The 16,026-nt window shown below is 39.1% G+C and overlaps 2 protein-coding genes across 3 annotated transcripts in view; both read right to left on the bottom strand.

The window, feature by feature from the left end:
• crppa (CDP-L-ribitol pyrophosphorylase A) overlaps positions 1-10,959 on the bottom strand; it is a 37,575-nt gene extending 26,616 nt beyond the window's left edge. For both annotated transcript variants that reach the window (XR_008759907.1, XM_055925709.1), the window contains exons 1-3: positions 10,532-10,959; positions 9,772-10,048; positions 8,859-9,008 (exon numbers count right to left, since the gene is read on the bottom strand). Coding sequence is in view for 1 of the 2 variants with exons in the window: in XM_055925709.1 (XP_055781684.1) it covers positions 8,859-9,008; positions 9,772-10,048; positions 10,532-10,740 (636 nt within the window). In the remaining variant the exon portion in view is untranslated. The remainder of the gene's footprint in view (positions 1-8,858; positions 9,009-9,771; positions 10,049-10,531) is intronic.
• Positions 10,960-11,675: 716 nt separating this feature from the next.
• LOC129857453 (sclerostin domain-containing protein 1-like) lies at positions 11,676-14,168 on the bottom strand. The gene is made up of 2 exons (XM_055925710.1): positions 13,815-14,168; positions 11,676-12,711 (listed from the first exon to the last, which is right to left on the bottom strand). Exons 1-2 carry the CDS (start codon positions 14,020-14,022, stop codon positions 12,263-12,265), a joined length of 657 nt encoding a protein of 218 aa, XP_055781685.1. The 5' UTR covers positions 14,023-14,168; the 3' UTR covers positions 11,676-12,262.
• Positions 14,169-16,026: the final 1,858 nt, after the last annotated feature.

The raw sequence follows: 16,026 nt of genomic DNA, 5'->3' as shown, positions 1-16,026 counted from the left end.
ACCAATCACAGCCCTCCTTTTACTTGTATCACTGCACATCCTGCAAATCACCAGCAGATGGCAACTGTTTTGAATTGATATTCACATTCACTGTTTGTAATGCTGACAAATTGGATCATAACTCGAACAGTAGAAGAGATCCCACTCTGGAACTTTGAAATGCCCGTACAGTATATTATGTTAAAAAATATTTTGAAAAATTTAGCAAATCAAAACATTTTCAGTGTTGGGGGTAATGCGTTACAAAAGTATCGCATTACACTAATGCATTACTTCTATCAGTAATGGAGTAATATAACAAGTTACTGTGTTAAAATATTGTAATACTATTAGTTACTTTTTCAAGTAACGCATCCAATACTGGCAAATTGGGCCACCTCGATTGGCAAAGTGGGACACTTAATTATTTATTGTAAAGAAGGATAATTGAGAGAGTAAATAATATATACATGAATAAATAATATATATTCGTGATAAACATCAATTATTCATACAAATTAAATGTATTAAAACACTCTTTAGGTATTTCTGTGGAACATTAATCATCTACACAAAATACTCTGCAATGTCAAAGTGGAAGAAATATTATACCATTTGTAAAAGAAAATATGAAAAATAAAACACTAATATATGTTGATTAGATAAGTATTCAACACCCTGAGTCAACACATGTTAGAATCCCCTTTGGGATTGATTACAGCTGTCAGTTCTGCCTAAGTCTCTTAAGAGCTTCCAACACCTGGGTTGTTCAACATTTGCCTATTATTCTTATCAAAATTCTTCAAGCTCTGTCAAATTGGTTGATGATCATTGCTAGACAACCATTTAAGTCTTGCCATATATTTTCAAGCAGATTTAAATCAAAACTGTAACTCGGCCACTCAAGAACATTTACTGTCTTCTTGGTAAGCAACTCCAGCGTAGATTTGGCCTTGTGTTTTAGGTTATTATCCTGCTGAAAGGTGAATTGATCTCCCAGTGTCTGGTGGAAAGCATACTGAACCAGGTTTTCCTCCAGGATTTTGCCTGTGCTGAGCGCCATTCCGTTTCTTTTTTAACCTGAAAAACTCCTCAGTCCTTATAGATTACAAGCATACCCATAACATGATGCAGCCACCCCTATGCTTGAAAATATGGAAAAGTGGTACTCAGTAATGTGTTGTATTGGATTTGCCCCAAACATAACATTTTGTATTTCAGGATAAAAAGTGATTTGCTTTGGCACATTTTTTGCAGTATTACTTTAGTGCCTTGTTGCAAACAGGATGCATGTTTTGGAGAGAAAAAAAATATTTCGGTACAGGCTTCCTCCTTTTCACTCTGTCAATTAGGTTTGTATTGTGGATTAACTACAATAAAAAAAATATTTTGTAATGTATTTAACCTTTATTTAACTAGGCAAGTCAGTTAAGAACAAATTCTTATTTACGATGACGGCCTACCAAAAAGCAAAAGTCCTCCCGCGGGGACGGTGGCTGGGATAAAACAAAAAAATATACATAGGACAAAACACACATCACGACAAGAGAGACACCACAACACTACATAAAGAGAGACCTAAGACAACATAGCATGGCAGCAACACATGACAACACAGCATGCTAGCAACACCACATGACAACATGGTAGTAACACAACATGGCAGAAGCACAACATGGTAGCAGCACAAAACAGGGTACAAACATTATTGGGTACAGACAACAGCACAAAGGCAAGAGGGTAGAGACAACAATACATCACGCAAAGCAGCCACAACTTTCAGTAAGTGTCCATGATCGAGTCTTTGAATGAAGAATGTTGTTGATCCATCCTCAGTTCTCCTATCACAGCCATTAAACTCTGTAACTGTTTTAAAGTCATCATTGGCCTCATGTTGAAATCCCAGAGTGGTTTCCTTCCTCTCCGGCAACTGAGATAAAAAAGGATGCCTGTATCTGTGTAGTGACTGGGTGTATTGATACACAATCCAAGGTGTAATTAATAAATAAATTAATCACCATGCTCAAAGAGATATTCAATGTCTGCTTTTCTTTCTTTACTAGGTGCCCTTCTTTGCAAGGCATTGGAAAACCTCGGTGGTCTTTGTGGTTGAATCTGTGTTTGAAATTCACTGCTCGACTGAGCCACCTTAAATAAAATTGTATATGTGGGGTACAGAGATGAGGTAGTCATTCAAAAATCATGTTAAACACTATTATTGCGAGTCCATTTATTATGCACATTTTTACTTAGTCTTGCCATAACAAAGGGGTTGAATACCTATTGACAAGACATTTCAGATTTTTATTTTCTATTTATTTGTAAACATTTCAAAAAACATAATTCCACTTTGACATTATGAGGTATTGTGTCTAGGCCAGTGACCAGACAATCTAAATGTAATCCATTTTAAATTCAGGCTGTAACACAACATTTGAAAAAAGTCTATGGGTGTGAACAATGTCTGAAGGTACTGTACCTGTATGGTTATGAATATAGATAGCTAGGGTTTTTAATGTTGGTGAGGTCATATCTTTCCAAGTAAAATGAAGCTATGCTAGCTTTCTCTAGCAAGCTAGCCGATAGCAGATTTAAGGAAAGTTAAATGGAACATTTGATCCTATTTAGAAAATGGATTTCTTTTAAGGAAACATGTATTTCATAATCCCCCCAAAAAGTATTTTTCCATTAAAATGACCTAGGGGAGTGTCAGTTCAAAAGTAACATGGTCTCCCAGTTTGACAGTAGGCAGCAGCATACCACCCTAAAATACCACTGCTGGCTTGCCTCAATCCAAGCAGGGTCGGTCCCTGGATGGGAGACCAGATTATTCTGGAAGCGGTGTTGGAGGGCCAGTATAAGGCACTCTTTACACTAGTCTAAAGAAAATACCCCAATGCCCCAGGGCGGTGATTGGGGACATTGCCCTGTATAGGGTGCCGTCTTTTGGATGAGGCATTAAACAGGTGTCCTGACTCTCTGTGGTCACTAAAGATCCCATGGCTCTCATCGTAAGAGTAGGGGTGTTAAATTCCCAAACTGGACGTCATCATGGCCACCTAATCGTCCTCAGCTTCCAATTGGCTCATTCATCCCCTGTAACTATTCCCCAGGTTGTTGCTGTAAATGGGAATGTGTTCTCAGTCAACTTACCTGGTAAATAAGTGTTGTAAAAAAATAATGGGACACTATCAACATTTTTATATTTTAACAAGGTGAGAGTACTGTAGTACAAAAACCACTTCGTCATTTTCATTCTCAATTACATCCCATTACAAAATATGTTGTAAAGAGACACTGAATATCCTTTCTTCCTTTTTTTATAACCTTAACATTATTTACCTCATAACACTGTCATTTTATTTACCATTATGCCTCTGTTATTACACAGGATGCCACACCCACAATGATGTCATACCCTTTGAACCCATTGTTTATTATTATATACAGTTGAAGTCGGAAGTTTACATACACTTAGGTTGGCGTCATTAAAACTCGTTTTTCAACCACTCCACACATTTCTTGTTCACAAACTATAGTTTTGGCAAGTCGGTAAGGACATCTCATTTGTGCATGACACAAGTCATTTTCAAACAATTGTTTACAGACAGATATATTTCACTGTATCACAATTCCAGTGTGTCAGAAGTTTACATACACGAAGTTGACTTTGCCTTTAAACAGCTTGGAAAATTCCAGAAAATTATGTCATGGCTTTAGAAGCTTCTGATAGGCTAATGTACATAATTTGAGTCAATTGGAGGTGTACCTGTGGACGTATTTCAAGGCCTACTTTCAAACTCAGTGCCTCTTTGCTTGACTTCATGGGAAAATCTACAGAAATCAGCAAAGACCTCAGAAAAAAAAGATTTGACCTCCACAAGTTTGGTTCATCCTAGGGAGCAATTTCCAAACTCCTAAAGGTACCACGTTCATCTGTACAAACAATAGTATGCTAGTATAAACACCATGGGACTACGCAGTTGTCATACCGCTCAGGAAGGAGCGGGTCGGTCTCCTAGAGATGAACGTTCTTCGGTGCAAAAAGTGCAAATCAATCCCAGAACAACAGCAAAGGACCTTGTGAAGATGCTGGAGGAAACAGGTACAAATGTATCTATATACACAGTAAACCGAGCCATATATCGACATAACCTGAAAGCCCGCTCAGCAAGGAAGAAGCCACTGCTCCAAAACCACCATAAAAAAGCCAGACTACGGTTTGCAACTGCACATGGGGACAAAGATCGTACATTTTTGAGAAATGTCCTCTGGTCTGATGAAACAAAAATAGAACTGTTTGGCCATAATGTCCATCGTTATGTTTGGAGGAAAAAGGGGGATGCTTGCAAGCCGAAGAACACCATCCCAATCGTGAAGCATGGGGGGTGGCAGTGTCATGTATTGGGGGTGCTTTGCTGCAGGAGGGACTGGTGCACTTATCAAAATAGATGGCATCATGAGAGAGGACAAATATGTGGATATATTGAAGCAACATCTCAAGACATCAGTCAGGAAGTTAAAGCTTGGTCGCAAATGGACCATGACCCCAAGCATACTTCCAAAGTTGTGACAAAATGGCTTAACCTGTCTAGGACTGGGGTGCCGCTAGCGGCACACCCCCCCTACCCCCACTGAAAAGGCAGAGCCGCGAAATTCAAAAAAAATATTTTTTTTAAATATTTAACTTTCACACATTAAAGTCCAATACAGCTAATGAAAGACACAGATCTTGTGAATCCAGCCAACATGTCCGATTTTTAAAATGTTTTACAGGGAAGACACAATATGTAAAGATGTAAATCTATTAGCTAAAAACACATTAGCATAATCCACCATCTTTACTTTGTCCACCAACAACAGTAGCTATCACCAATTCGGCTAAACTAAGATATTGATAGCCCCTAACCAAGAAAAAAACTCATCAGATGACAGTCTGATAACATATTTATGGTATAGGATAGGTTTTGTTAGAAAAATGTGCATATTTCAGGTAGATGGCATAGTTTACAATTGCACCCACCGTCACAAATGGACTAGAATAATTACAATGAGCAACGTGTTTACCTAACTACTAATCATCAAACATTTCGTAAAAATACACAGCATACACTAATCGAAAGACACAGATCCTGTGAATACAGACAATATTTCAGATTTTCTAAGTGTCTTACAGCGAAAACACAATAAATCGTTATATTAGCATAGCACATGTGCAAACATTACCCCAGCATTGATTCTAGCCAAAGAGAGCGATAACGTAAACATCGGCAAAATGTATAAATTTTTTCACTAACCTTCTCAGAATTCTTCAGATGACACTCCTGTAACATCACATTACAACATACATATACAGTTTGTTCGAAAATGTGCATATTTAGCCACCAAAATCATGGTTAGACAATGAGAAAAGTAGCCCAGCTGGTCAGAAAATGTCCTGCGCCACATTAGACATTGATCTAGTCTTATACATAAATACTCATAAACGTGACTAAAAAATATAGGGTGGACAGCGATTGATAGACAATTTAATTCTTAATACAATCGCGGAATTACATTTTTTAAATTATCCTTAGTTTTCAATACAGTTTGCGCCAAGCGAAGCTACGTCAAAAAAGATGGCGTCCTAAGCCACTAACATTTTTCGACAGAAACACGATTTATCATAATAAATTGTTCCTACTTTGAGCTGTTCTTCCATCAGAATCTTGGGCAAAGGATCCTTTCTTGGGTCTAATCGTCTTTTGGTCGAAAGCTGTCCTCTTGCCATGTGGAAATGCCAACTGCGTTCGGCATGAACTGGAAGCGTGCCCAGAGATTCACAGTGTCTCAGAAATAAATGTCCCAAAATCGCACTAAACGGATATAAATTGCTATTAAACGCTTTAAATTAACTACCTTATGATGTTTTTAACTCCTATAACGAGTAGAAACATGACCGGAGAAATATTACTCCCTACACTAATGCTTGGAACAAGTGCGGGTCGGTGGCCACCGCGCGCATGACGCACCAAGAAAAGAGTTCCTACCTACAGGTTTTTTTTATTTATAGTGCCTGTGATTGCGCAATCGACACCATTCAAATCGTCATCACGTAAAGGCATCCAGGGGAAGACGTAAGCAGTGTCCGTATACTCATAGGAATAACAGTGGCCTTAAAACTGACTCCAGAACAGGGGCCAAAATTTCTGAAATCTGACTCCATGTCAGGGAAATTGCTGTAGAATGAGTTCTGTTCCACTTAGAGACAAAATTTCAACACCTATAGAAACTATAGACTGTTTTCTATCCAATAATAATAATAATAATATGCATATTGTAATATCAAGAATTTTGTAGGAAGCCGTTTCAAAAATTACACGATTTCCATAAATAGTGACAACAGCACCCCCTAGCCTTAACAGGTTTTAAGGACAACAAAGTCAAGGTATTGGAGTGGCCATCACAAAGCTGACCTCAAACCTGTAGAAAATTTGTGGACAGAACTGAAAAAGCGTGTGCGAGCAAGGAGGCCTACAAACCTGACTCAGTTACATCAGCTTTGTCAGGAGGTAATGGGCCAAAATTCACCCAACTTATTGTGGGAAACTTGTGGAAGGCTACCCAAAACTTTTGACCCAAGTTAAACAATTTAAAGGCAATGCGACCAAATACTAATTGAGTGTATGTAAACTTCTGACCCACTGGGAATGTGATGCAAGAAATAAAAGCTGAAATAAATAATTCTCTACTATTATTCTGACATTTCCCATTCTTAAAATAAAGTGGTGATCCTAACTGACCTAAGACAGGGAATTTTTACTAGGATTAAATGTCAGGAATTGTGAAAAACTGGAGTTTAAATGTATTTGGCTAAGGTGTATGTGAACTTCCAACTTCAACTGTACTTCCTCACTAACACACAGGTATTGATTGTTGATTAAGATATCTATTAGAAAGCTTAAAAGTCACTTTTCTCTGTGTCCCATTTAACCAATACTCGCCTTATATGGAATGGTTCCACAAAAATGTGTGAAAGAGACATTTATACTCATTACGATAGAACATATTAAATATTTATGTTTTAACACAATTTCCATATAAACAATCGACAACTGACAAATGCAATTCAAAACGGAAAAGTGTATTTTATCACAACAAAATAATATCTTGATAAATCTAACATATCAAAGGAATATTAGCCATAAACATTCTGGCAGCTTTACGAAAAGATACAGTACATAGCCTGTATTTAATGCCTTTAATATGTAGGCTATCAAGTCACAACAAGGCCGACGTCAAATTCCGACGTCAAAGTTCAAATAACCCCGCATTAACTGACCGCAGCGCAAATGCAAACTATGTCAGGTCAATCCTACACATAATACCGCATTGAAATAAAAGGCATATAATCAAAGGGATAACTTATCAACGAACTACAGTATTTAAGTCTAACGAAATCGACCAAATAACGGCAAAAAGTACCAAAGGAAAATCTACACCTTCGCTCATCTGATAGGCCTATAGTAGAGCTTCGTGCTGAATGGACAGTATAAAAAAAAAAGCCAAATAACGAGTAATAAGTAATAGATTGCTTTTCCAAGTAACGAATTCAAACACTGTTCATGTTTAGATTTTTAAATATTCATTCATTATTGTAAGAAAATTGTTATTGAAATCAAAATTCTACTCATAGTGCAGAGCAAGCTGTAAAGCTTCATATACCACCAATGTTTTGTAGCACCTACAGGTGAATCACTATGAAATCTTAAAGGAGGCCTGGGTAAGGCCAAAATTCCAAATATTCCCACTTGAATTAATTATTTTTGAATTATGCTTGAAAATAAAAATGTAAAATATATGTCAACAAACCTTCCTCCAAAGGACCCTTCTATGATTAAATGTTGTGAAAAAAATGTTGTTCTAGTTTTCGTGAGATATCACCCAAAGGTGAAATTATTTCCCTTATTATTTCGCAAGTATTCTGGGACGTTCAAATCATCTCACATGATAATTAAAAAAATATTTTGAAATATCAGACTGTTAGACCTGTAGTAACCACGCTACTTCAATGTTATTTTTACGTTACCTTTACCAAAGCCAAGAGGTATTTTTCTTTTGTTCGAGTGATATGCTACACAGTGCCAGAGTATATTAATGTGTCATTTCTTTCCCAGACATAATCACGCCGTAGTGAAAATGATGGCACCCACACCACAAACTCTTCAGCTTGAAACCCTGCAGGTTCCAGCACATCTGGTGAACAATGGACAACTGTAAAGACTGAGTGTGATGTATGAGAATCATAAAGTCTTTTGTCATCTAGTCGCATTGCTGGGGTAAATTATTTCTCAAGCATAAATCTCTCCGACGGTCATTTTATGTGATTCGAGGGACCTTTTAAAGCAATTATTTGACATTGAGAGGGAACATTCAAAACCTGCAGGACATGACTAGTGATCGACATGGAAAAAGTTTTTGCAGACATCCAAGTTTCTCAATTTCCCTGACCAGAGGTGAAGAAACATCACAAAAACATTGGTTAGACATGAGAAGTAACTACTGTACAAGGTTTGGACTTTGTTTCAAGGTGCATCCTTGTTGGGATATTTGTATTTAAGAAAATCATTCAATAGTTTGTTGTTTTATGAGTCACATCCCTAATTCAAATGTACACGGTAAACCTAGTCATTTCTAGCCAGGTCAAACAGACTGACCCGTGCACTCACGTTCTGTTTAATTGAAACAGAATGTGAGTTATCGCGAGATCAGGCTGGGTTCACGGGGTTATGTATTTTTTTTTACATAGCCCCAAAACCAGGCAACCAGTTTTTATTAACTAGACCTTGGGTAGACTACAAGTGATGTTTTGTGTACAAGAACTGCCTAGAAGTACCTACCCTTTGATAAGCCTGGTAGATGACATCATAGATGAATCCCTGGGGCATCTCACTGGCTCTGTACATGGTTCTCTCCAGAGAATGGTCCAGGTAGCCCTCCAATGTGGTAGCAATCACTGTGGAAACCAGAGGTCGGATAGCCCCAGCAGCCTGCAAAATAATAAACGGAACGGAATATGTCCTTCTTCCTTATGGAAATACACACATCAATCCAAAATGTATCAAATGGTTCCGATCCTATTGTGTCTTGAGGCTTACCACTCTTGTTCTAACCATGGCTGGATAACAACAATAAATCCCAGCTAAACAACAGCTTGTGCACACAATGCTTTTCCTGTACAATTGGAAGTTCTTCATAAGCAACATTCCTGAGATTGTATTTTCTTGTGACCATGACATGATTGAGGATGAAAATACCCATTGTGCCAAGAACAAGTACGGTCAATTAGATAAGATGGGGCAAAATGACTAGAAAATGGAATGAAAGCAAGCATGTGTTATGTGTGTTACACATGTTATTAAAATCAAAATGAATCTCATGCTCTTCGGCGGAGACTGACATTTTATCATGATCGAGGATACTGGCAAGTTAATGAAGACCAGACTGCTGGCTTTGAGAGTTAGTCACACACACACACACACACGTCAGCCCCAATGTCAAAGAGCTCCTGCTCACACTTCTCACTTTTGTGACCAGCCTTCAACAATATCATGTCACATCTAGTAAAATATAAATCACCATCTAAACATATCAATGTCTTCCTTAGCCACTAATATCAGCCAATGTGGTTTTAATTTGTCATGGCTTACAGAAGGTATACATGGCTACAGTTAAGAGCAATGAATCGCTCTGTCTGAGCTCCACTGACTGTGTTGCGTTGGAAGAGATAGAGGACTTTGAATATGTACAAACCCCTTGTTCTTTGGCAGCCATTGTTATCTTGAGGAGGAAGTCCTCTTCCACAAAGGGCCGCACTGCATCATGGATGATGACCACCTTTGGTTTGACGCGGGCCGTACCATCCTCTCCCTCACTGAGGGCACGGACCCCATTGAATATAGATCTGTGGCGAGTAGATCCGCCATGTACCACTAGGACATTTCTGTGGTGGAAGCGATGGATAATGTCCATCATCAAATCTAAGCTCTCCTTGGCAACCACCACAACGATGGTTTGGATCCATGGCACACTGTCAAAGAAACAGTGTGTATAGTCATAAGTCAACACCTTTCGCACTGTGGTTAGAACATATCATTCTTGTCGAGTATATCTGTTTCATTACTTGTGTCATGACTTATTATTAAATAATTATTTTACATTATTTCAACAGAATTCCACTGAAATGGTCAGTATGAAACAAAAATACCTAGTAGCATCAAGAACAAGTAGGCTATTTTGGACGTTGTTGGAAGTTGTAGAAAGACTCAAAAGTGTAAATGTGTAACCTGATGGATTCAGTAAAGATCTATTAAATGGGGGTAATGAGACATTACAAAACCTTACATTTCTTCAACGATAACATAAAAGAGCGTAAAACCCCAGTGAAATGGTTTGTTTACATGTGGCAACTGTCTTGCGCAGTGACAAGATTAAGGGGCAGGGCCATAAAACTACAGTATTCCAAACGGGACATATGTTTTAGCATGCAAACATTCGACACTTCAAGTGTTACCTCTCGAAAGTTTGAATTGTGTAGCTTATCAGAGGTCTGTTGAGAAACGTACAGAACTGTTTGGGTGTCAGTAGCCCCGTTCTTTCTCCACTGCCACCAGCTGGAAGAACCACAGCTACCGGGAAATCCACGCTGCAAAGTCCCGCAATGTGCTTGTCCAACCGGGCTTCGTATGCTGAGAAATGTCGTGGTTCAACAGGCCTGTCCATGTCGCCCGTTTCCTTTTACGTGCTTCAGGGCAATTGAGTGATATGAAGTTAAAACGGACTAACACTTGATGTCACGAATACGTCCTATCGGTATCCCCATATACAGTTTCATTCATTCCTTTATGGGCGGAGTCGCGTAGACTAGTGATTGATTCGATTTGTATCCTGCTACATTGTAGCCACAGTGCTGCGCTTGCGCGCTGTCAAGAAAGCTCCATACCAGCTCTACGTCACTGATGTTATCTGTGGGGTCTTTGCTGATGTCTCAAGATTTCAATATCACCTATCATATCTATGTATATGTGGTTATTTATGACAATTTTGCTTATTGTGCATGCTTTCATGCCTTTTTAATTTTGACTGCTTAATGGAATTGAGCATACATTTTCATTTTAGTCATTTAACCAGATGCTCTTATCCAGAGTGATTTACGGGAGCAATTAGGGTTAAGTGTCTTGCTCAAGGGCACATTGACAGATTTTTCACCTAGTCGGCTCAGGGTTTCGAACCAGCAACATTTCACCGCCAGGATACCTGCTATATTCATTTACTTATTCAAGCTTGCTTGATCTGGTGCAGAAGTATAACTAGTGTGATATAATAATTGTATGTGTAGGTTTATACTATATGGGATTACTTGATCTACATGCTTCAACACTGAAATGCCATCTAATGTTCCATAGAACATTTTGGGGGTAGGCCTACATAGTTGTAGGTGGTCGACATGCACTGCCACTCAAGATATGTTTAAAACTAAATTACAATGTGTAAGTAGCCTACCACAGAACATGGATTTACATCAATGAAACAAGAACTTGAAAATGGCCCTTAGGACATTAAATAATTGCAGGGGGGGAAAAAAATAATACTGGGTAATATTCTATTTTAAAAGTGGCAAATTAGATCTCTAATGTAAGAATCAACATACAATAAGGTGAAATTTATGTTAACATTTATTATTTTTTCAAATGAAAACATGATCAATGACAGCTTTTTGCTAAATATGTGTGATGCATATTAAAAGGTTTATCAAATGAATAGCAATACAACATATATATTACATCATATACATCTTATAGAAAACATTTATACATCTGTTACCATACTTCAGAGGACATGTGATATCATACTATATATATACACATATTTACATTGTGTATTTGTGGTGCTTTTGTGATGGGAAACCCCTTTTCATGCAGAGCTTATTTTATTACATTATATTGGTTGTAAAAGTGTGTTTGTATAATTGAGTGAAGAGCAGGTTTACATTGTCATACAAGAACTTGAATGATGCGAATTATCTTAAAGTTCCAGACAGTTCTATTGGTCATGATGACCCCATTTAGGTTAATTTCATCTTATTAGCTAATGATTCAATGGTGCCCATTGGTCCTCAGATGTAGCAAGCAACCAATGCCATTCGCTTTTACAAAGTCACTTTCAGTGGTCCTCCTCACAACAAGCCAGTCCCAATAAAAGATAATCCAAGACCACATTCACTGAGGCATTCTGCAGTCCTGCCTTAGGGCTCTGCTTCATGCCAATTCTCGTTTAGCTTGATCTTCCCTAGCCTCCTTTTGGCTTTGGCTTTGTGTTTGTGGAGAAGCTGGGGCCGAGACAAGGCAGGCTCCTCAAACTTCATATGGCTCGACTCGTTGTGTTGCCGGGAGTACCTCTTACACTTGCACGAGGTGACCACGGTGATTTTGTACGTTCTTGTACTGCTGTCCTGGCACTGCAGTTGGATGCGTTGGGTGCGCGTCTTGTCGTTGACGCAACGCCAGTCCTGATTGTTCCTCCGGCTCCAGAACTTTCTGCCGTAGCCGCCGCCGATCCAGTTGGGAAGCATCTGAGCGGGGAGGCACTCACCAGCACATACCAGCTCCTTTATGGGGTTGATGCTTGTGCATTGGCCATCAGAGATGTACTTGGTGGACCTCAGCTCTCTACAGCCAACTTGACTTCTCTGATCTGTAAGAGAGAGAAACAGAAAAACGATGAGAATCAAACAACTTTGAACATCTAGTGAAGATTAAAATGCCCTTTTGTGGCCCCAAACTATTTGGTTTCACTTTAAAATTCTACTGCAGGTAACATAAAGGGTTTTCGATCAGAAAACCTTACAAACACAGCCGTCTATTTAGTTAATTTGGAGATTTTTGACACAGACTATAAGCCTATACCGATTACTGGCTTGTAGAGAGGAAATGGTGCATTGCTCTTGCATGAGAGGAAGGGCTTTAGTGTTCTGAGCTATGTCAATGGAGCTGGCTTTCCTATAGGATTATCAGCGGGCAACTGGTAGGACAATCAGCACTGTTCTGCTCCAGGCTACAGCTCCTCACTCACCCTGTAATCCAAGCCAGGGCACCATTCACAGACTGCCATACACCTCTGTGACAATGTGCCCCCTTCTCTATGACAGAGTTTGATGAATGAAGAGAGGAGAGGCTCCCTTTCTCTACTTCATGCTCGGGGTCCTTAGAGAGCTCTAGTCAAACAGTGCCAGAATCACAGACTTCCTGTGTATGGGAACACACATCCATTCAGTGGCGCTGACACACGATCACTCCCCAAACACTAGCCTGGCTGCCCTGGGTGACTCATCTCTACTGCCCTGCTTGGACACCTGCCAGGAGTGTGTGTGTATTGAAGATCATAGTGCCAAGCTTTGCCTGGTCTCACTCAGTGGGGGCATCTGATACGGTCTCTGGAGAGTGTGACTACTTAGCTACAGACCAGAGGTGATCATATCCATGCATATTGTACTATATTAATATATATCCATGCCTATTTTACTATATAGGCCCACTATGTATATAACAGCTGGTTGTAGTTTTAGCAGTTACATTTTTACATTAAGACTGTAGTATATTATAATTTAGAGAACACAATCTCAACAACCTAATTGTAGAAACCTCTATAAACTTGCTTGTGCTGGGATAAATATGTCTATGCACTTGTCTTGAAAAAAAAAAAAAAAAACGTTTACAAAAGTTAAAAACCAAGGAAAATAGTTAAAAACCTTAAAGCGCAATTTCTCAATTTAAGAAAGAATACTGAATAATACTCACCAACTCTATCGTTCCCAGCAGTATTTCCCGCGCCTCTCCCGCCGTTTCTTGCCCGATTTAAAGAGACATTGCTCGGGGCATCCTGCACAGGAGTACCCACGTGCGAGTATAGGATCTCCGTACCATCATTCTTGAACGCCTGGCAACTCCTCACAAGAATACAAAACAAGAATACCAGGTGGCACGACTTGCATGCGCTCAAGGGCATATTTGCTTCTGGGGATTTAGGGAATAAGCAGATCCCGTGTCAGGTAAATTGATTCTGTGCCTCTGATGTCTGCGGCAGAGTTACTACGTTCTGAGCTTGTTTTATATAGGCCTGTCCGAGTCTTGTTTTGGCAACCGCTCAGGTGCACATCATGGGGTCTCTTGACTGAAGGCTGGGCGTAACTGGATAACCACGCCCATTTGTCTGTGCTCTACAGAGCCTGCGCGTGTACAACATCTGGAGTTATCCTGTTCCTGTCTCTCCAATTGATGGGATTTGGTGCTATTGCGTAATTTGTGTTTCTTCAGATCCCCATCTATTCGTCACATTTAATCTATTCAAAATATTAGAATTGGCTTCACTTTTGTTCTCTGCAATAATGTGTTCTTCTTCTGTTAAATGTTTTTTTTTTATTCCCTCATTTAATCATCTTCCATGTTCTGACATGCAGTCTCACCTACTCTCTTAATTCAAAAAGGAAAGCTGATACGGTCTGTGTAATTTGCTTTCGGTCTCTGTCATTCTCTTCCTCTCGACCTCTCAATCCCCTGTCCTTTTTACACCTAATGATTGGAGTGCCTAGACTAACTGGAGTCTTTGTGTGTGTGCTACTCATGGCAAGGAGAGATATAATTACTTCTGTGGGAGCATTCACTTCAGCCTTGTCTTGCAGATTTGAAAAGAAGTGTCACACATAGACACTAATTGTTGCTCATGTGAAGGAAATCTGATACACTTTTGTTCAGTGTCATTATCATATGAACCTAAAATATAGGGGCATCCTTCCTCCTGTGTAGAATACCAGAAAGCATTGAAAGCAAATCATATGTACTGTATCTTGTGATATAATATCTGCCTGAATACATGTAAAGGTGAAGCCATAATATATTTTTATACTATTGTTGGTTTTGTAACTAATGGCCTTGTCTCTTTTTACCTACATACAAGGCATATTTCACTAAATAGGTATTTCACCTACCTCACTTCCGACCACAAAATAAAGACAATACCACCATTTTATCCCAGGAGACTAGTAATACATGGATGGCTTTCCCATCTACAGTCCTTTAGGTGATGGGGTGAATGATGCAGAAGTTCATACAATATGCCACTGTCACGTTTCTCCCATCTAAAGGAGCAGAAAGCTGAGACAGCACCGTCTGTATGTGTCCAGACCATGGAGACGGTGACATATAGGAGTAGATCAGGTGACATAATCCTGTGGGAAGTAAAGGGACAGGCACACAATCCCACACACATTCCTGCATGCACAAACACGCACGGACACACACACACACACACACACACAGTGAGTTATTAACATATTGACAAGCAACATGACAGGAGTGTGTGTATTAGCAGGAAGGACCCTCATGTGGTAATAGGAGGGGGGACGGGGGGACTAGAGAGGGACAAAAGGAATGCATAACATGGGAACAAAGCCAAGAGAAAAAAGTTCATGGGTGTGTAGAATTCAGTATGAATCCCCAAGGAAGTCCAGTGTATAAATGCAGACAATGGATGTGTGTCTTATTCTAGAGAGAGCTGTTCTCGGTTTGCCTTTAGCCACCAGATTCAAGGTACTGATTTCATTTTCCCAATTGTGTATTATTTTTTATATGAATTATTATGTCAAAATTGTGAAATATCCCAATTTACTCTGAAGAATAGAATTGTGAATTTGGGCCACAGTTCAATAACAGGCCCACGATAATGTAATGAAATAAATGCATGCAATATAGGGAAAACCTATGTCATTCTGAAACTTGTCACCCTACAGTCAATACACTGGGTAGAAATAGTATGCCATCTACTGACCAGTTGTTGCCATTGCTGAAGGAATTGAATTGCAGCATGGTTAAGGTCATATTATGAATGTTATCATTTAGCCTCACATTATAACAAAATATATATATTATTGCTTCCTGTCCCACAAGAAAAACTAATAGCATGGGAATAAATACATTTCTGAAACCTGTGCAATCTGAGGATGAACAAGAGAAC

The sequence above is a fragment of the Salvelinus fontinalis genome, chromosome 6 (assembly GCF_029448725.1).
Source record: "Salvelinus fontinalis isolate EN_2023a chromosome 6, ASM2944872v1, whole genome shotgun sequence".
NCBI classification, from domain to species: domain Eukaryota; kingdom Metazoa; phylum Chordata; class Actinopteri; order Salmoniformes; family Salmonidae; genus Salvelinus; species Salvelinus fontinalis.
The sequence above is the reverse complement of the archived record's forward strand: the minus strand, read 5'-3'. Positions and strand labels throughout refer to the sequence as shown.

Bases quoted from the DNA above. Each gene is read 5' to 3' on its own strand.
- LOC129857453 (XM_055925710.1), bottom strand. From the start codon at position 14,022: ATGCCCTTGAGCGCATGCAAGTCGTGCCACCTGGTATTCTTGTTTTGT. The intron at 12,712-13,814 runs GTGAGTATTATT...TCTCTCTTACAG, and splicing joins TGCTGGGAACGATAGAGTTG to ATCAGAGAAGTCAAGTTGGC.